This window comes from Vulpes vulpes, chromosome 16 (genome assembly GCF_048418805.1).
Source record: "Vulpes vulpes isolate BD-2025 chromosome 16, VulVul3, whole genome shotgun sequence".
Lineage (NCBI taxonomy): Eukaryota > Metazoa > Chordata > Mammalia > Carnivora > Canidae > Vulpes > Vulpes vulpes.
Window position 1 is genome coordinate 59,729,849 of NC_132795.1, and position 20,504 is coordinate 59,750,352.

At 44.9% G+C, this 20,504-nt stretch overlaps 1 protein-coding gene across 5 annotated transcripts in view; it reads right to left on the reverse strand.

Annotated features, from left to right (window-relative positions):
• Positions 1 to 20,504, reverse strand: part of ABTB3 (ankyrin repeat and BTB domain containing 3) — a 309,913-nt gene that overhangs the window by 19,029 nt on the left and 270,380 nt on the right. For all 5 annotated transcript variants that reach the window (XM_072742516.1, XM_072742513.1, XM_072742514.1 and 2 more), the window contains 2 exons: positions 6,312 to 6,417; positions 1,074 to 1,176 (listed from right to left, as the gene is read on the reverse strand). In XM_072742516.1, the coding sequence (XP_072598617.1) occupies positions 1,074 to 1,176; positions 6,312 to 6,417 (209 nt within the window). The remainder of the gene's footprint in view (positions 1 to 1,073; positions 1,177 to 6,311; positions 6,418 to 20,504) is intronic.

Genomic DNA, 20,504 nt, shown 5'->3' on the forward strand with positions numbered 1-20,504 from the left:
ACATATTCATCAGCAAATACCCTAGAAGTGGGATTGGTCCTGGGTACCCACTGTCCTCACCCCTCTGCTTGCTCTGGCGGTCTCCTCATTCAGCATCCCCCTTCCCCAGTTCCAGTTCAGGTCTCTGGATAATGTGGTTCTAAATGGCCAACTTATTTCAACTCAAATTGAAAGGACAAAGGGCAGTAGCAAAGCTGGAAGGGAGTGGGGCATGCCACTGTCAACTCCATAGTTAGGGAAAAATCAGGTTCAAGATGTGTGTCTTCTGGGTGGCTTATGTCCGAGTTCTGGGAAATCTGGAGAGCAGGTTTGTGACGTGTCAGGCTGGACACTGTGTGAGGACACTGGGCCGGGGAGCTCAAGTCCAGCCCACACTCTGCTCTGAAGCTCTGCACCTGGAATACACTCCATCTGCCTAGGGGAATGAGTGCTCTTGCCTGGGTCATACAAAGGCGCTGCTGCTGATGCCAGTGGCTGCTCTTGAAAAAATTGTAAAAACATAACAGAAAATTTACCATCGTAACCATTTTAAGTGAACAGAAATGTTAAGTATAGTCACACTGTTGTGCAACCAATCTCCAGAACTTACTTGGTACCCACTACACAACAACTCCCCCACTCTGCCCTGGCCCCAGCCCCAGCTCCAGCCCCAGGCAAACACCATCCTACCTTCTGTCTCTACGAAGCAGACCACTCTAGGAACTGCCTATAAATGGAACCATACAGTATTTGCGTTCTTGTGACTGGCTTATTTCTTTGCATGATGTTCCCAAAGTTCTGTTGTAGCATTTGTCAAGACTGCCCTCCTTTTTAGGGTGAAATAAAATATGTATATACCATATTTTGTTTATCCATTCATCTATCGATGGACTCTTGGGTGGCTCCTACCTTGGCTCTTGTGAACAATGCTGCTGCGAGCCTGGGAGCACAGATGCCCTCTGCCCTTGAATTCTTGATTTTGAAAAGATAATCTTCCAGTCCAGGGAAGGTACCACCAAAATTGAACTTCAGAGAACAGTAAGAACAACAGCTACACGCATAATTCGGCTGCTTTCGATATGGACGGTACATACCTGGGAGAGGCTGTGAATAGCAGGACTTTGTGAGCATAGAATGGTCTTCCTTCTACCAGAAAGGTGACATCAGACATTTCTTTGTTGTTGAGGAAATGAGGATCTAGAATAGGAAGGTGGAAAAGGATAGCTTTAGTAGAAAGAAAGGTGAAGTTTCCATTCCTCTTCTGGGAAGTGCATAGAAGAGCTGACAGGGAAACCATGGTGACAAAATATTCACTGGTGGGACAGTCACCAAACCAGGGCCAGAGCCAATCGAAGGAACACTCAAATCACTGAGGTTCAGTTTGGCCTAGGAAATCTTCCTAGCTCACTTGGGATTCAAAGTAGCATTTCCTCAGGGGAGATTCATCCACTGCAGTCTGATGCAGAGGACTCTGGAGTGTGAAAGGTAAAGGCGTGCCCACCTTGCCTCTAAGAGTGCCACCCCATCCCCCCACCTTTGCTCCTCCCTGGGCTCAGTGCTTTCCCTGCCTGATGGAAAGGCGGTGAAGCACTGGCCCCCTTGCCACGGCGTTCCAGGTGATTCAAAACCCACGCCCTTTGCTTCCAGAATCAGAGGCACATGAGCCAGTTCCCTGCTCTCATCTCCACCGATAACAAAGAAGGTAGAGCCAGCGCTACGTACTGAGCACCTAGAACGTGCCAGGCACCATGCAAGCTGGCACATACATGTGCAAACGTGTTCAGTCCCAAGAGATAGGGACCCCTGCCACTGGTGCACTTAGGGAAGCAGGCATGCAGAGGCACAAGCTAGTGACAGGTGGAGGAGTCAGGATTTGAACTCGGGCTTTGGGATTGGAGGGCCTCTATTGTTAAGCAGTAGGATCCCACCCAGATCCCAATGTGCCTGTCATTTTAGCCACGGAGACCTGGGGCTCCTGAAGGGGCCAGTCTGTCCTCAGCTCAGCACTTCCGCTGGTTAGGAACATCCACTAAGATCCCTGCACCTGCTGGGCTTGGGCCTGCTGGGGTCCTAAGTCAGTCTGGACCCAGGTAGAGGGCAAGGTGGCTCTAACCTCCAATGGGGCTTCCTCCCGGAGCAGCCGCCTTGAGCCCACCTGAGCTGCAGTGCCCCGGGAGGAATGCAGGAGACTCTGAATGGAAGACTGCCGCCCCGGGGCGTCTGTACCCAGGCAACCGCGTCTGAGATGCGCTGTGTTCTCAGCTCATGTGAAGACTCTTTCTGCACAATGTGTCTTGCCTGTGCCTACGGCCCGTGAACGGCACCAGCATCGGCCTGCTGCCCAGGCTGGGGGTTTGAAGGCAAAGGGCTCCTTCCTCTCCTGGGCTACCCAGACCTAGTCTATCCCAAATACTGTCCTTTCTTCCTCCTGTTTCTCGGTTCTCCCATGTTTCTCCATTCTCATGCCACTGCCCTCGCCAGGGTCACATGGTCTTGTCAGGTCTCCAGGCAAGAGCCTCTGTTGGCTCTGCCTCCACTCGGCCTCTCAACCCGATGGTCTACCTCACCACAGTCTTTCTTCGTAAAGGCAGATCTGATCACGCCCCTCTTCTGCTATAAACCTTTCCATAGCTCCCCAGTGCTCCTGGGATAGAGTCTAGACTCCTCAACAAGGCTCCTGGTGACTGGGCTCCTGCCACCTACTCCGGCCTCTCCCCACTCACATCCCCTGCCAGCCTGCCTGTGCGCTTGAGTCACACCAGTGCTGCAGGCTCTCACCTCTGGCCTTCACACGCTGTTCCTTCTACTCAGGACACTCTTCCAATTCCTTCCAAACCTGGCTGACCCCACGTGGTCTTCAAGCTTCAGTGCAGACACCCTCCAGCCATAACCGTTGCCTGATTCCCCCTCCTCAGACTGACTGAGCATCCCCCACCTGTGCTCTCACAGCATCTGTACTGCACCCTCCTCCCCTATATGTCCTCTTTTGCTTCTGTGTATCCACTATGTTATCTTGCCTCCTGGAGTCTGCATGCTTGGGAGGTCAGGACCTTGTCTGTTCTTTCCACACCCTTGCTCTGTGTCTAGAACAGGAAGGTGATAACACACAAGTAAGAGCATGGGCTCTGAAGCCAGAAATCTCAGCACTGTGACTGTGGGCAAGTTAATTAACCTCTCTGAGCCTCTGCACAGGTTGAGACAGGTTGTGCAGGTTGAGACACAAACAGACATCCCCTTCTGTTTAATGGGAATGGTAATATCCACTGTATACCTACATCAGGGTTTCAGTGAGCATGGAATGAATTTTTGCAAAGCACTTAGCAACCTGGCTGACACACAGTACTCCTCAATGAACATGGCTGTCATAGTAGATGCTTAATATTTTTTTGAGTGAGTAGAGAATGCCTTGACCCTTGTTCCACAGTCTTGTTCCTAGAGCCTGTGGAGGGCATAAGGCCCCTTCTTAGCCTGGGAACCTGCTTGTTGCTGGGGGTCCTTCCCCAGGGCTTAAAGGGTTGTCCTGAAATGAAACTCCAGCTGCTTCATTTGGCTGGGTTTAGGTTGTCCTAACCACTGGGGGTGGGGACCAACCCCTGGACTCTTGGGGGCCATGACCCCAGCTGCTGGCCCCATGCTGACAGCTGTATCTTGGACCCCTGGCCTGGCCCCATTGTGCCCAGACCTTGCTGTAGCCTGGACACAGAATTTGCCCTCCTGGCCAACTCTCCTCTTCCAGCCTACGCAGGTGGGGTGACCTCTCAGCCCTTGTGCAGCCCCAGACGGTGGTCCTCCATTCATATTTGTCAGTACATATAGCTACCTCACTTCTTCCTGTTATGAAAAGTTTTAACTTCCAACACATCAAAAAAAGCATTAAACAGTCAAAATCCATTGTAATCCTATCACTAAAATTTTATTTAAAAAACTCACACACTTCTAAACAACCCTGATGAAGAGAAGAGAAGCCACAGGAGAAGTCCTTGGAGTTAAAATTCACTTCTCCACTTGCTTTAAAAAGTTTAAAGTGATGTTGTCCCTCTTCTCAGCAACTTCTCCCTCTCATTCTTACTGTCCACCTCCAACCAGCCCCATTCCTGTCTCCCAAATTGTTAATATCTCCTACCTGCGAATCTTTGAGCCATTCTCTCCCAGAACTCATTGGAAAGGCAAGAGGACAACATGTCACAGAAAGTCAGGCAAGCGCTCTCCAGTGAGTCACAGTCCCCACCACCCCCTCCTGTCTTATATGGAACCAATTTCACTCACTTATATGGCCTTCCTGGCCCTTTAGAGATTCTAGTTTGGGATCCTTGTCACTCATCACTAATATCTTTCCTTTAAAGCAGGTCCCTAAAGAACCACTGCTTGGCAACCTTTAGTTATCCTCACTTGAAATGCTCTAATGAAGACGCGAACCCTACACGTTCCATATTCCACTTATTCATAATTATATTCTGCCCATTTTCTCCCATATTGTGAGCTTTCAGCCTCTCAGGCCTGCCTTTCTTCTCTTAGTGCTAACTCCTGGAATTCTAGTGCTTGGCCTGAAAACCAGGCCCTTTTAATTGCTGGTGAACGAAAGCTCAGCAAATTCAGGAGGAAAAAAAGGTCCCCTCCTCGCCTATAACTAGAGGAAAGCAGATTTTATGCTGTGTCATTGAAACAGCCCTTGCAAATGTTTGCTCTAACAAGGCACCCAGACGCCAGACATTATTGCTATGGCCTGGGAATGTAATCTTCTGTCTCAGAAGTCTGTTAGTGTGGTCGCTCTTTGTAATGTGTTGCCCTGATAACATTTTAATTAACACCTGCTTTCTACAAGGTAGAAATATATGTGGTTTTGGTACATCATAGTTTGCCCCACACAAATAGACATAAAGCAAAACAGAAGAGATTTGACTTGGCTACTAAGTGTTTCATTTTAGCAAAAAGTTGTATCCTTTACGTTAACAAATTATTCACGACAGGAACAAAAATACTTTAAAACAGTCCACAAATTCAGACTTCACTAATTTAAACGAGCTTGGGCAGCCCAGGTGGCTCAGTGGTTTAGCGCCACCTTTAGCCCAGGGTGTGATCCTGGAGACTGGGGTGGGGGGCGGGGGGTGGGGTGGTGTCCTAGTCGGGCTCCCTGCATGGAGCTTGCTTCTCCCTCTGCCTGTCTCTCTGCCTCTCTCTCTCTCTCTCTCTCTCTTTCATGAATAAATAAATAAAATCTTAAAAAAAAATTTAAACTAGCTCACCTGTTCTAAACTACCGTTTCTCTAAAGAACAGCACTTTCAGATGCTTCCATTTCTCAGTTTTTACAGGAAAAGTTAATAGGAAGTAGGAGAGTCCCCAACCTTGATTGGAAAAGGAATTCTTTATCTTTAATATTTTATCATTCCCCAGGCAGCAAGGAGAAAGGCCCTTGCAACAGAAGTCTCGTGTTTCAGGCTTCAGACAGCCAAGCATTTCTTTGTTTTTTCTCCCCCAGACTGACCAGCCAGCTTACAGCAGCCCTGGGATCCTCTGAATAAAATCAATGCCTGATGGAAAGGTTTCTCCTGGAAAGTTCGAGAAGCTAGGACTCGAATTCCAGAAGAGGGAAGGAATTATGGCTTTGGGAGGAGCTGGGAGGCTCCAGCCCCATCCGAAGTGATCAAGTGATCGTGCAGGCAAAGCCGACCTTCCCTTTCAGCTGAACAGTGCACTGTTGGCCTCCTGGGGTGGCCTGAGGGTTACCTGCGATGGCGCAGGTTGAGTGCTAGGCTGGGGCCAGCCCCACACAGTGTTGGAGGAGAAGACAAAGTCGTTACCGTTACTCAGATGGGATTTCAGAGTTCCTGGTATCCTCAGCTCAGGTATGTTCCCCAAGTGTGTGTGTCTGTGTGTGGCGGGCACTTGTCTGCTCTCCTCATGGGCCCCTGCAGGATTCCATCAGAGGAACACTGCTGGCCTGTCACTGTCACCTGCCTGTTCCTCCTCAGGGAGAAAGAGAGACTTCTTAGAGGGGAAGTGGGGGGAGGACCTGCTGCACAGATCAGCCTTCCTTCGGAATGGGGCAAATCCACCTGTCTGCAGGAAGTGCACGGGCCCTGGGCAGTCTGTCTCTGTGGGAGAAAGTCCCTCAGTTGGAGGGACGAGGTACCAGTCAGTCTCCCTGTCCACATTTCCAAGGTAGAGTCTCCGGCTATCACGTGATAAAGGTTACCACGGTCTCCACTTGCCTGACTCCTGTACCCACCTTTTGTACCCTCCCATACCGCCTACTTTCTTTGGGGTGTCTGCTACCTCTGTTTCCTCAAACCACAACACAACATCGCAGGGCTGGGCGCGGTGAGGCACTCACCCAGGCGCGAGGTCTGTTTGCGCTTGATCTCTGTGAGCTTGGGGATGGGGTAGGGCCCATAGCAGTGAGTGAAGATGACGCACAGCTGCTGGCTGATGACCTCATTCTGCAGAAAAGAACAAACAGTTCACACTGGTGGCCCCTGCACGGCCTCACCCAAGCTGTCAGCACAAATGCCTGGCCCCAGGCTAGAGGGACCCACAAACTTCTGGCAGGTTCAAGAGAAGCACCCCCGCCACTCCACCCCCAGACTTCATATATTCAATTTGCTCAGCAGGATCTGGATTTGCTTGCCATGTTGTCTGTTGTCTCTTTCTGGTTTGTTCACAGGCGAAAGCTTAATTTGTAATTAAATCCTTCCTTCTTGCTTCAATCATTTACCACCCATTGGAAAGCAGTTTGACAGCTGACAGAGTGGAAAATAAGTTTTTTTTTTTTTTTAATCCCAAACACACCTTTATCAATACTCCACATTTCTGGAAGCAAGGAATTATCCTGAAAATAGCAGCAGGAAGCCCTTGTGATCCCGTGACTGTGCTCGCCATTACCCAGACACAAATGCTCCTGATTCAGCTTTCTTAGGAATATGATTTTTGGTGCTGAAGCATATCCGGATCCAGGAATGCTCAGCTGAATCATGATCTCCAAAAAAAAAGGGGGGACGTGGGGGACAAATTCTGTGATGCAGGACTACAGCTGCCTCCGATCACTCAGGCACAAAGGAGCCTGTTTCAGTTGCCCTGTGTCCTTCATGTTTTCGCCTCTCCCCCTTGGGACCCACTGCTGGTCATTAATCTCTCTTCAACTGCAGGTGTGTGGGAGGGAAGCCACGATCACAGCATTTGATGCTTTTTATTGGGTGAAGGGGGTTGAGGCTCGGGGCTGAAAATGGGAATGAGGTAGAAAGACATTTACAATATATTAAGAAAAGTAGGTTACAACACAGTTTGTACCATGTATTTTTGGAAATAAACCCCTCTACATATATATACTTAGAGTGACGGATATGCATAGGGAATGTCTGGAAGAGTAGAGTCACCACCTTTGGGTGGGCTTATGATGTTTCCCCTTTTCTTTTTATCTATATTTTCTACAACAAATAGGAGTTTTTGTAATACAAACAAATATTATTTTTGATTTTAAAAGATGGGTTGGAAAAAAAATAAAAATAAAAGATGGGTTGGGGACTGATGACGTCAGCGGTTTGAGATATTCTTGAATTTGTTTCATCATGCTCCCGAAGCAGAAGGATACAGCTCAACACATGAAAAGAAAATCAATCATTTGATTAAAGGAGATGAGATCCCACAAGGCACCATGTTGCCTCAGACATGATCCACAGAGGCGCCTATGGGGATGCAATCAATATTGGACAAAAGGAATTCTGCTTTCAAAGATGATGCCTTTTGACCAAAAGATGTTAAATGTTCCTCTCAACACTCAAAAAGTGACTGCCTGTCTCATGGCTTTATGCAGGGGTACTCAAAGTGTGGTCTGAGCAGCATGAGCATCAAAGGGCTGGAAATTCAGATTCCCAGGTCCCATTCCAGACTTTCTGACTCAGAAACACTGGGGGTGGGGTCCAGCCAAATTGGATTTTAACAAATATTCTGGTAATCTCTCAGGCTTGAAAGCCACAGGTTTATGTATGAATATTCTCTCCTGAGTTTGACTTGAGCTGGAGGCTGATATTTGTTTCTCCTGGTCTAAAGCCTGCCACTTAAGATGTGTTTCATAGACCACCAGCAGCAGGGTGGCCTGGGAGCCTGCCAGAAATGCAGATGCTCACTCCAGGCCCACTGACTCAGAATCCATAGCACTGGGCTCTGCAGATGATTCCCATGCACACTAATATTTGAGAAGCAATGTGTTGTCAGCACAACTTCAGCCCCCTAGAATACTGTACCCCCCAAATCCCTGAGACTGAGAGTATTGTGGGATACCATGCCTGTAAATATATTACATTACAGGGCAAAAGGTGCTCTACTGGAATGATTAAGGTTACTTGCTAAGCTTTATTTATTTTTAAAAATATTTTATTTATTTATTTATTCATGAGAGACACACAGAGAGGCAGAGACACAGGCAGAGGGAGAAGCAGGCTCCCTGCTAGGAGCCTGATTCAGGACTTGATCCCAGGACCCTGGGATCACCACCTGAGCCAAAGGCAGATGCTCAATCACTGAGCCACCCAGGTACCCCCGCTCCTTTTTTTAAAGATTTTATTTCTTGCTAAGCTTTAAATTGATCTTAAAATAAGTATATTATTCTCAATGAGCTGAGCAGGCCCAATGTAATCACACGAGCCCTTAAAATTAAAGGCAGAAGAACTCAGAAGGATGGGGGAGAATAGGAAGCCACAGGGATTTGAAGCCCAAGAAGGACTGGATGTACAGAGATGGAGGGGACCACACGGCCAGCTTGAGTGGGGGAGTGTGGGTAACAAAACTGGGAGTAAAAGGGGACCCCGAGCTGGCAGCCAGCAAGGAAATGGGGCCTTAGTCCTATAACCACCAGGAACTCAATTCTACCCAAACCAGAATGAGCTTGATTCAGGGATTCTTCCCTGGAGCTTCCAGGAAGGAACACAGCCCTGTTGACACTTTGATGTCAGGTCTCTGTGAGACCCTAAGCAGAGAGCCCAGAAAGATACTGGCCTTGGTTTCCGACCCATGGAAACCACAAAATAATAAGCAAGTGTTGTTTTCGGCCTCTGCGCTGTGGTAACTTGCTCTGTGGCGATAGAACACTACTACACCTCATCTAGAGTTGGCCCAGGTGGTCTCATATTTCATGATCCTTGTGACCCCAGCCCACTAGGGTGAGCTTTCACTGTGAAAGCTCAGTGAGTGCTTGGGGATTGCAGAAAAGAGGCGGCCTGTGTCTGCAAAATGTGCTGCCCAAAATGTGCTCTGTGATGATTGGCATTGGTCTTGCTAATCCCCTGCAGGGTATGTCTAACCACCTCAGGTGAAGGAATGAAGATCTACTTTCTGGACTCCGTGGCCTGTGACAGAGGCCTAAGTCTCTGTGGGGACTGTGATGGATTGATTGGTGGTGGTGGTCTAACCTCAGTGTGTGTTGTGTCACCCGAGAAAGTAAAGACAAGGATTGACCATGTCTGGTCCAAAGGGACAATCCTTAAATACTTGTAAGTTATTTGGGAGGAGCATCACTGGCCACTCCTAGGGGAGGGCTGCACACCGTGACTCAATTCCAAGGAGAAGAGTGGGGAAAAGAGGAAAGGAATAAGATTTTCTCACTGCAGGTGAGAATCTTGACAAGTGCCAACCTCAGCAAGGTGAACAAGGTCAGCACCAGCAGTGAACACTCACATGGAGAATGTGTGCCCTGGATGTGGTGGGAATGGCATTTGACCTCTGTAGTCTTCTGCTCCAAACCCAGTCTAATCATGAGAAAAACATCCCCTATTCCACTAGGAGGCATCCTTGATGGTATATCTGACCATTACTCCTCAAAATTTATCAAGGTCACCAAAAATGAATCTGAGAAGTGGTCTCTGTCAAGAGGAATAATGTGGGGCAGCCCAGGTGGCTCAGCAGTTTAGCATCTGCCATTGGCTCAGGTTGTGATCCTGGAGACCGCAGATCGAGTCCCTCAGATCGAGTCCCTGCATGGAGCCTGCTTCTCCCTCTGTCTGTGTCTCTGCCTCTCTCTGTCTCTCATGAATAAATAAATAAAATAATAAAAAAAAGAGGAATAATGTGGGTCTAGGATGGGATCCTGGAGCAGAAGACATTAGACAAAAGCTAAGGAAATAGGGGTACACCTGGGTGGTTCAGTGGTTGAGTGTCTGCCTTTGGCTCAGGTTGTGATCCTGGGTTCCTGGGATGGAATCCTGCATCGGGCTCCCCACAGGGAGCCTGCTTCTCCCTCTGCCTATGTCTCTGCCTCTCTCTGTGTCTCTCATGAATAAATAAATAAAATCTTAAAAATAACCTAAGGAGATAAGAATCAAGAATGGAATTTAGCTAATAATAATGTATCAATGTTGGCTCATTAATTATAACACATGTATAATAGCAGTGTGAGGTGTTAATAATAGGGGAATGTGGATGAGGGGCTGTATGGGGAACTCTGTGCTATTGTCTCAATTTTTCTGTAAATCTCAAACCATTTTAAAAAATGAAGTCTATTATTGGAAAAAAAAATCTGCCCAATGAGGAAACAGGATCATTATGATGAAAATATTAGAAGTTCAAGAGAACTTGTGAACATGTGAACATGACCCCGTGTGATAAGGGATGCAGCCATTCAAGCATTAACTCTTTTTTCAAGTATCTATTCGGCATCTGCTAAGTGCTGAACACTATGTGATGGTTGATGGTGATGGTTCCCATGTCAGGACCCAAAATGCTGCCTTTCTCAAGGCTTTCTGGCCACCTCTCTTTCAGACGCCAGAATCCCAAGAGAAGACTCCCCACTCTGTCCTTGAATTCATCTGTGTTTGTTGAGGCATCTGTTCTGTGCCCCTCTCTGTGTGTTTCCTCAGGGAGAGGGATTGTTAGTATCATTCGCTCCAGGTCCCTGGCACCCAGAATGAATTAGGACTCCAGGAGGGCCCCTCTGAGCAAGACGGGGTGCTGTAATTAGTATCAGTTAATAGCTCCAGTGGGGTGAGAGCCGCTGGGTTAGATGGTCAGTGAACTGGGTTATCTTTTGAGTTTGGTTAAGTCTGGACCCAAACCTGAAGACAGCAGAATGGAATTAACCAAACTTGACGCTCACTCTATTTTAGAGACATGGGTAGGTGGGGCAGTTGTGCTGGGAAGATGCCTATAACCTCCTCTGAGCTGCGCATAGAAGAGACGTGCTTTTAGGGAAAGGTGCCACAAGGCTTGACTCTCAGGGGCAGTGTGCCAGTCTGTGCATGCAAGCTCTGACCTGGGAGGCCAGGGCAAGCCCCCGGAGCAGGAGGAGGAGGAGGCAGGGGCTGGGGATGAGTGGGCGTCTGCCTGAGCCCAAGGACACAGCACCTGGTTAGTGGTTGTAACTGGTATGCTGCTAGGTACCAGCCATTCAGGTCTCTTATAGCAAATGCTGGGTGGGCGTATAGAGTGAACTTGGGTCCTCAGGATTCAGAGCTATGTGGCTACATAGAACAAAAGGGGAATGAAGTGAAGTTCTTAATGTCATGGTTGGCAGGTGATTCCTGAGACGGGCTCCTATGAATGTGGGATGACATCTTTCCTCTTTTTCCCTGACCCTCACTTCTCTCCTAAGAAGGCACCAAAACATTTTCTTTTCTTCAGAAAGGAATGCTGGGATTGGTCCCAAAGGTCCTTTTTAGGTGTGTTAGGCAGGGGTTCTATGAAGTGGTAAAACCATGGACAGCAGGACCAGATGAGGCTGGGTCCCGGTCATGGCTCCTCATTCACTAGCTCTGTGACCTTAGGAAAGTTACTCAGCGTCTCCGGGCTTTGCTGCCCTCTTCCAAAGTGGATTAAAAATATCTGCTCAGTGAGGTTGCTAGGAGAGCTAAAAAGGATTACGCATCATAACATACCATTAGGCTGAACCAAAGGAAAGTGCTGAGATTTGACCATTCTTAACCCCCCAAACAGCAATTTCCTATAATTCAAACCAATTTCTCTTTTCTTCTAGATTCTAAAATGTCATACAATTAATGGCAGCTTTTAGGAAGAGAAAAAAACCCCACCTCACTGCATTAAATACACACATTCATGTTCAAAGACCCACTTCAAGTTGTGAAATGCTAAAAGGTGAAAAAAGCCACATCTCAAAATCTGGAGATGGTGGAAATACTGTTACTTTCAGGGGACAATGGCAGTGAGTTCTCTGCCTCAAGCCATCCTCAACAGTGGTTCATCCCTAGACGGGCTCTCCCTTGTGGAATACACTAGGTTGACCTGTGAACAATGAGCCTCTGTCTGCTGGTGCACACCTGGGAAAGGTATTAGGAAGGGGTACCAAAGAGATGGGAGGGGCACCAGACAGAGTTCCATGAGGACAGTGCCCAGTCCCATGTCTGTCACTGAAACTGGGTCCGAGATGAAATCGAACACACAATAAATTGCTTTTAAATAGTCACCTGTGTGTTTTGGTATGTACCCTCTATTCATGGCAAGTAATGCAGGCTCTCTTTATGGTAGTACTACAGCATTTCCTAAGTGCATTTAACAGCTGGTAAGTTGATTTAAAGGAAAATATCAAGCAAATAATAACCAGTGAAAGTATCTTTTAGTAATGAAAGGGAAATCAGACATTCTCCGATGAAGGAAAACTAGAGAATTTGTCACAAAGAGACCTACGCTAAAAGAATGGCTGAAGAAGTTCTCTATGTTGAAAGGAAAGGATATAAAACTTGAAACTTCAGGAAGAAAGAAAGAACATGGTAAACAAGAATATGGGTAGGCATAATAGGCCCACTTTCTCCTCTTGAGTTTCCTAATTATGTTTGATGGTTGATGCAAAAATTGTAACAGTGTCTGATGCAGTTCTAAATGTATGTACAGGAAATATTTAAAGATGATTATGTCATAAGTGGAGGGGGGTAAATGCACATAAAGGGAGGTAAGATTTCTTTATTTCACTTGAACTGGTGAAATGATGGTACCAGTAGACTATGCTGTTAGGTATTTGTAATACTGCAAACAACCACTAGAAAAGCTATATGAAGCTATATAAAAGCTATCAAAAACATTGCAGACAAATAAAAATGGAATTAAAAAAATATTCGAGTAGCCCACAGGAAGGCAGGGAAAGGAGAACCAAAGGTAGAGAAACCAAACAGAAAACAAAAAATAAGATGGCAGACATAAGCTCTAAAGTAACAATAAAATATAAATGGTCTAAATATACCAATTAGAAGACAGAGATTGGCAAAGTGGATGAAAAGCCCAACTACTTGCTGTTTACAAGAAAATCACTTCAAATATAATGAAAAAGGCAGGTTGAAAGTAAAAGGGTGAAAAAAATGCAAATATTAAAGGAGTACGAGTGGCTATGTTAAAAATATTAGATAAAGTGGACTTCAGAGCAAAGAAAATTGACAGAAGCAGAAAGAGGCATTATTTAATGATAAAGGGGTTAATCACAAAGAAGACATTTTAGTTCTAAATATGTATGCACCAAACAACAGAGCTGCCTTATATGTGATTCAAAAATTGACAGAATTGACAGGAGAACAGACAAATTCACAATTATAGTTGGAGATTTCAACACCCCTATTTGAATTGATAAGATAGAAAAATCCGAAGGATATGAAGAATTCAACACCACCATCAACCAATAGAGTCTAATCGACATTTATAGACCACTCCTCTTGATGACAGCAGAAAACAGTATTTTCAAGTGTTCATGATGATATCAAGAGAGACCATACTTAGGGCCATAAAGCCAAACTCAGAAACTTAAAATAAATAATACAGAAGGTATTCTCTGACCACAATGGAGTCAAACTAGAAATCAATAACAGATAATAAGAAAGTCTCTAAACATTTGGAAACGACACAGACTGTGAAATAATCCATAAGTCAAAAAAGGGATTCCAAAGGAAATCATAATACTGAACTGAATGAAAAGTGAAAACAACACATCAAAATTTGTGGTACAGAGCCAGAGCAGTGAGAAGGATATGTACAGTATCCAATGTATATATAAGAGGAAAAGTCTCAAATCAATAATCTAAACTCCTACTCAAGAACCTGGAAAAAGAAAAGCAAACCAGGCTCAAAGCAAGCAAATCATAAAGATAAGAGTAGCAATCAATGAAAGTTAAAACAAAAATAGTAGAGAAAATAATGAAACAAAGAGCTGGATCTTTGAAAAGATGAATAAAATTGACAAACCTCCAGGAAGACTGACAAAGGAAAAAGAGGACACATTAAAAAAATCAGGAATGAAACAGAGTCTATCACTACAGACTGTAGACATCAGAAGGATAATAAGGGGGATTATGATGAACAACTCTATCCACATAAATCTGTCAATGCAGATAAAATGAATCAATTCCCTGAAAAAAAGTACCCCATCTCAATATTAACTATATAATTTGAATAGCTGTATAGATATTAAAGAAATTGAATTCATAATTTAAAAAAATCTATCCCCTAAAGAAATCTTCAGGGTCAGACTGAAAAGGAAGACAACTGTCTTTATTTGCAGGTGACAAGATTATCCCAGTAAATCGACAAAGAATTCCTGGAATAAACAAGTTCAACAGGGCTGTAGAATACAAGATAAACATATAAAAATCAAGTGTATTTCTTTGTGTTAACAATGAACACATGGACAAAAGAAAAATAAAAAATACTGTATTTACAATTGCTAAAAATATATTTATATATATGTACTATATTTACAATTGGTAAAAAAAAAAAAGTATATATAAATCTAACAAAACAGGACTTTTATGCAGCAAACTCCACAGTGTTCATGAAAGAAATCAAAGATGATTGGGGTGCTTGGGTGGCCCAGTCGGTTAAGCAGCCAAATTCGATTTTGGCTCAGGACACGATCTCAGGGTTTTGAGGTCGAGCAAGCATTGGGCTCCCCTCACTCAGCAGGGAGTCTGCTTTAGGATTCTCTCTCATCCTCTGCCCCTCCCCCTGCTCTCTCTCTCTAAAATAAATAAATCTTAAAAAAAAATCAAAGACAATCTAAGTACATGAAGAGACATACAATTCATAAACTGAAAGATTTAATACAGTAAAGATGTCAATTCTAACTGAATCAATATAGAGGTTTAACACAATTCCTATCAAAGTATCAGCAAGATTTTTGTTGTTGTTGTTAATATAACAAGTTTATTCTAAATTTTATATGGAGGGGTACCTGGCTGGCTCAGTCAATAGAACTAAGACTCTTGATCTCAGGGTGGTGAGTTCCAGCCCCACATCGAGGGTAGAATTTACTTGAAAAAAACCCCACAAAATTTATATGGAAAGACAAAGAACATAGCTAAAATAATTTTCAAAAAAAGAAAATAAAATGGAAGAATAAGTCTACCTAACTTCAAGATTTATTTTTTAGCTATGCTAATCAAGACTGTATAGTAATGGTGGAAGGATGACACATAAATCAGTGGAGCAGAGTGGAGAACCCAGAAATAGACCCACACAAATATGCCCAACTCACTTTTGACAAATGTGCAAAAGTAATTCAATGAAGGAGAGACAGCCTTTCCAACAAATGGAGATGGGATACTAAACATCCCCTGGCAAAACGAGCAAACCAAAGCCAACAAAAACACACAAACGAAACCCAGAAAACCTTGATGTAAGTCTCACACCTCATACAAAAATTAATACAAAATCAATCATATACTTCAGTATAAAACATAAAACTAAAATTTCTGAGGAAAAAAATATGAGGACATATTCATGATTTAGAGTGAAGCAAGGAGTTCTAATACTTGATACCCAAAGCAGACTCTCCATTATAATAAAAATTGATCAATAAGATTTCCTCAAAATTAAAAGCTTTTGCTCTGTGAAAGGCCCTGCCAAGATGATAAAAAGAAAAGCTGCAGAATGGGAGAAAATCCTGGCAGACCACATTATCTGACAAAAGATAAGTATCACTCAAAAATCAACAGTTAAAAAGCAAACAACTTAATTAGAACACAGGCAAAGACACAAAGAGACATTTCACTGAAGAGGATGTACAGATGGCAGATAAGCACATGAAAATATGTTCAACACCATTAGCCATTTAGGGAAATGGAAATTAAAACCACAAGATGTCACTTCCATATCTATCAGAATGGCTAAAATAAAAAAGAGCAACAATACCAAACAGTGAGGATGTGGAGAAACTGGATCATTCCTACTTTCCTGGTGGGAATGTAGAATGGTACAGCCGCTCTCGAAAGCAGTTTACCACTTTATTTAAAAAACGAATCACACAACTACCATACCACCCAGTGATGGCACTCCTGGGCATTAATCCCAGAGAAATGAAGACATACATCCGCATAAAAACCTGAGTGTGAATGTTTACAACAGCTGTATTTGTAATAGCTTGAAACTGGAAACAATTCTGCTGTCCTTCAGTGGGTGAGCAGTTATACAAACTATGGTATGTCCATGCCATGGAGCACTGCTCGGCAATGAAAAGAAACGGACTATGAATACATCCAATGACCTGATGATTCTTCAGGGAATTATGCTGAATGAGAAAATCCAAATCTGAAAAGTCACATACTGTATGATTCTACTGAAATTACATTTTCTTTAAAAAAAAAACTTATTTCCTGAGACAGAGAGAGAGAGAGAGAGAGAGCAGGAAAGGAGGGGCAGAGGGAGAGAGAATCTCAAGCAGGCTACACACTGAGCGAGGAGCCTGATGCAGGTCTTGATCTCACCACCCTCAGATCACGACCTGAGCCAAAACCAAGAGTTAGATGCTTAACCAATTGTGCCACCCAGGCACAGTTGAAATTACATTCTTAAAATAAAATTAGAGAAATGGAGAATTCATTAGCGGTTCCCAGTGGGTAAAAATGGGGTGGTGGCACAAGAGAAATGGGTTTGGCTACAGGAGTGCAACATGAGGGAATCCTGCAGGTGATAAAAATTTTCTGCATGTTGACTGTATCCCATCAGTATCGTGGTTGTGATATTTTACCATAGTTCTAGTAAGATATTGCCAATGGGGGAGACTGAGTAAAGGGTACATAGGGCTACTGCTGTATTTTTTCTTACAACTGCATGGAATCTACAATGACCTCAAAATTAAAAGTTTAAAAAACTAAGATATTTCAATTAAAAATTGAGAAAAAGTAAAGAGGTGTATAAACTACAAGAAAAAAACCCCAAAGATCGGGTCTTGTCTCTGTCCAAAACCTCCAGTGGTGTTCTATTCACTGCACGTGGAGGGACACCCACACTTTTCACCATGGAGAAAGAATTTGTGCAATCTGATTTTTATCTCCAGTACTTCTTCCTGTATCCCACTGCCTTGGTCACCTTGCTGATTTTCCTGTTGCCTCCACACACCAAGCATGTCTCCACTAAGAGCCTCAGCAACTACACTCACCCACTTGGGATGCTTTTGCTCTAGACCTCTGCATGACTGAACTTTCCCCCACTTTGGTGATTGTTCAAATGCTACCTTCTTAGGGAGACCTTCTTTACATCTCTTCTTTACATCTTTACAACTTGCCTGCCCCACCCCCAGAGATTCGGTCATTGTCTTAATTTTGCCTTTTTTTCTTTTTTTCATAGCATTTATCAAGCTCCCACTCTCTTCTGATCCATTTCCTTGTTCCCTGTCTGCACCTCCCCTGGACACAGTAAGTTCCAGGAGGATAAAGAAGGTGTCTGTCCTATTATTGCATAGTGAGCCCTCGTGACTGCTGAGTGAATCAATGCCCTGGGGCATTATGCGTGGGAGAAATGGGCCAGGAACTTTCTTTAAACAGATGTATACTAAGAAATGACTATATTGTTCTGCTCCTGGGAAATCTAGAGATGCTGAATTCTTTGGAAGTTAAAATTAAGAAGAAGGAACAAAAAGCCCATCTGCAGCCAGATTTCAAGGAATGTCTAAAGGAGCACAAGTCAAGGATGGGAGGGTATATGCTTCACTTTTTAGGACAGCTGGATATTTGTAGCTAACCATAAAGAGAATTTATTTATGGGATTTCTAGGTCCTTATCCACTATCACCGATCATCTGATAAAACTAGGTACCTGTCCACACAGAATGGCAGATGCGATCTGAACAGGAATCCTTTAATGGAAGGAGAAGGAATACTGCTGGGCAGTTGTGTGATGTGTGGCTACTACTATTCTCCAATAGGACACGCTGGAGGGCACAGCTTTGCAGCGCTTTCTCAACTCTCTGAATTTTTCTGCCACCATCTCTCTCCAGTCTTCTTTTGACCAGAGGAATACCACTCACGCTCCGGGACTGCTTGGCTTCACACTGCAGCCCTGGGAAATGGGTCACGCCTTCTTCCCTTTTCCCTTCAGGGTACATGGTGCGGGAATACCGCAGTTCACCAGTAGGGGTCGCCAATGAGCCCCTAGGAAAGCAAACCCAACTTGAAAGCACAATGTTCCCAGACTGCTGGCTCCTCCCTGGGACCTGGCTCCCTCCATCCCTGAAGATCAGGATCGCTGGCCCAGAGCGGGTTCTAGTCCACATTCCCCGGCAAAGGCCCCTCCCAGCTACTGGCTGCCCTTTAGTGGGTAGCTGAATAAGACCGAAGAGGCTTGCTAGGGCACTAGTAATGTTCTCTTTCTTGGCCTTGGTGCTGATCACACAGTAGGTTTACCTGTGGAAATTCATTAGGCCCTATAGTTATGATCTCGGCAATTTTCTGTATGTATGTCACACTCCAAAACACCAAAATAAAGTTTAATAAAAAGATTTCATGGGCAGCCCAGGTGGCTCAGCGGTTTAGTGCCGCCTTTAGCCCAGGGCGTGATCCTGGAGACCCGGGATCGAGTTCCACATCAGCCTCCCTGCACGGAGCCTGCTTCTCCCTCTGCCTGTGTCTCTGCCTCTCTCTCTCTCTCGATCTCTCTCATGAATAAATAAATAAAATCTTTTTAAAAAATTTCATAGACTAGGTTTAACTTAATACACAGGATGCCTCAGTAATCCGTGGAATTCCCATTATAGCCTGAAAAAAAGGAACAAACAAAAACCAAGGAACCAAAAACAAACAAGTGAGAACAAGTTAGAACACCTACCCCTGGGAATTCCAGACTTAGAAACGTTTTTCACTAAAGTGGTTTCCTAGGTAATTGCAGGTGAAAGCGCCATTCATTCACTCATTCATTCATTCAAAGTTGGAGGGGTAAAGGGCATGGGGAAGTTTGGTCTTGAAATGCTTCCATCAGGTTTTGCTGCCCGTGGAATCACTGCAGCTCATTACCCAAGGACTGGCACTCCTACTCCCATTTTGGGTCCTGGTGGGGCTTCCATCAAATCCAGCTGCAGTGAGCCCTGAGACTGTGGATTAAGGCTAGGCTGCAGATAAGAATACTTCATGAGCACAGCTCTGGACCCCAGGCCAGGTGCTTGAGGCTCAGACAGCTGAGGAGCCATGCTGCTGCTGCTTTGCTGTTGGGCCACCCCTGCCATCCAGAGAAGGCAGCTCTCTGCTCCCCTCTCCACTCTTTGGGCAGCTCCCCTCTTCACTCTTTGAGCAGCCTGGCAAGGGGAACCCACACTGCCCTGCAAGTTTACAGGCCCATTGCCCCAGAGATATCAGAGGTTCCATGGTCTGAGAGGGACCCTATGCTTCTATAAAGGCTGTTCTGGAGCAAAGTGATGAGAAGCTGGTGCTAGAGCTAGGCTGCCTGGGTTCAAGCCCAGCTGTGCCACACAACTGTGTGGCCTTGGGCAAGTGATCACCTTCTCTGTGCCTCGGTTTTTCCCATCTGTTAAATGCAGATAAGAACATTATCTCCTTCAAAGGTTGTTTGTGAGGATTAAATGAGTTAATCCTTAGAATGTGCTTCGAAGAGTGCCTGGCATATAGCATATATATGGCATATAAAATACGTATTTTAGCTTTAAAAAATCCCCACTTGTGTCTTGAGACAGTTCGTGATAAGAGTTCCAAGGTCAAATGAGTTTGGGAAACACCTGATTGCCTTTGTGAATTAGGGTATTCAAGACTCAGCAGGAGAGAAATTGTGAGTAATCCAATGTTAGCCTGCAGAAAGAGCTGATGTTTGGCCCGTTCTCAGGTCAGTACTCATGGCTGGTTGATATGTGCACTGCAATGGGGTGTTAAGTATTTTGAGGGGATGGTTTTTACAGAACACCTTTGGGGACATCCTGGAGGTGCCACATCCTCTGGTGAGGCCATCTTTATGACGCATAAAGCACTCACGGAGTTGCAGGGACAGTTTGAAGGGCACTGACTCATTTTACCTTCACAACCACCCTAAGAGGTTAGTATAATTATTGTCCCCATTTTCAGGTAGGGAAACTGAGGCAGAGGGAAGTTAAGTAACTTGACTGGGGTCATAAGGCTAGTAAGTGGTATAGTGAGGTTTAAATTCCCACAGTTTGGCTCCAGAGTCCACGCCCTGAACCACTGTGCTACGTGGGCCCTTGGGACCCACTGAGCAGCCCTCGGTATGTGGTACTTGATGCACAAACTCCTCAGAGACTCTCAGGCAGACTGGTCACCTTTGGCACTTCCGTGGCCACAGTGATGGGGCATCTGTCACCTCCTCCCCCTGCC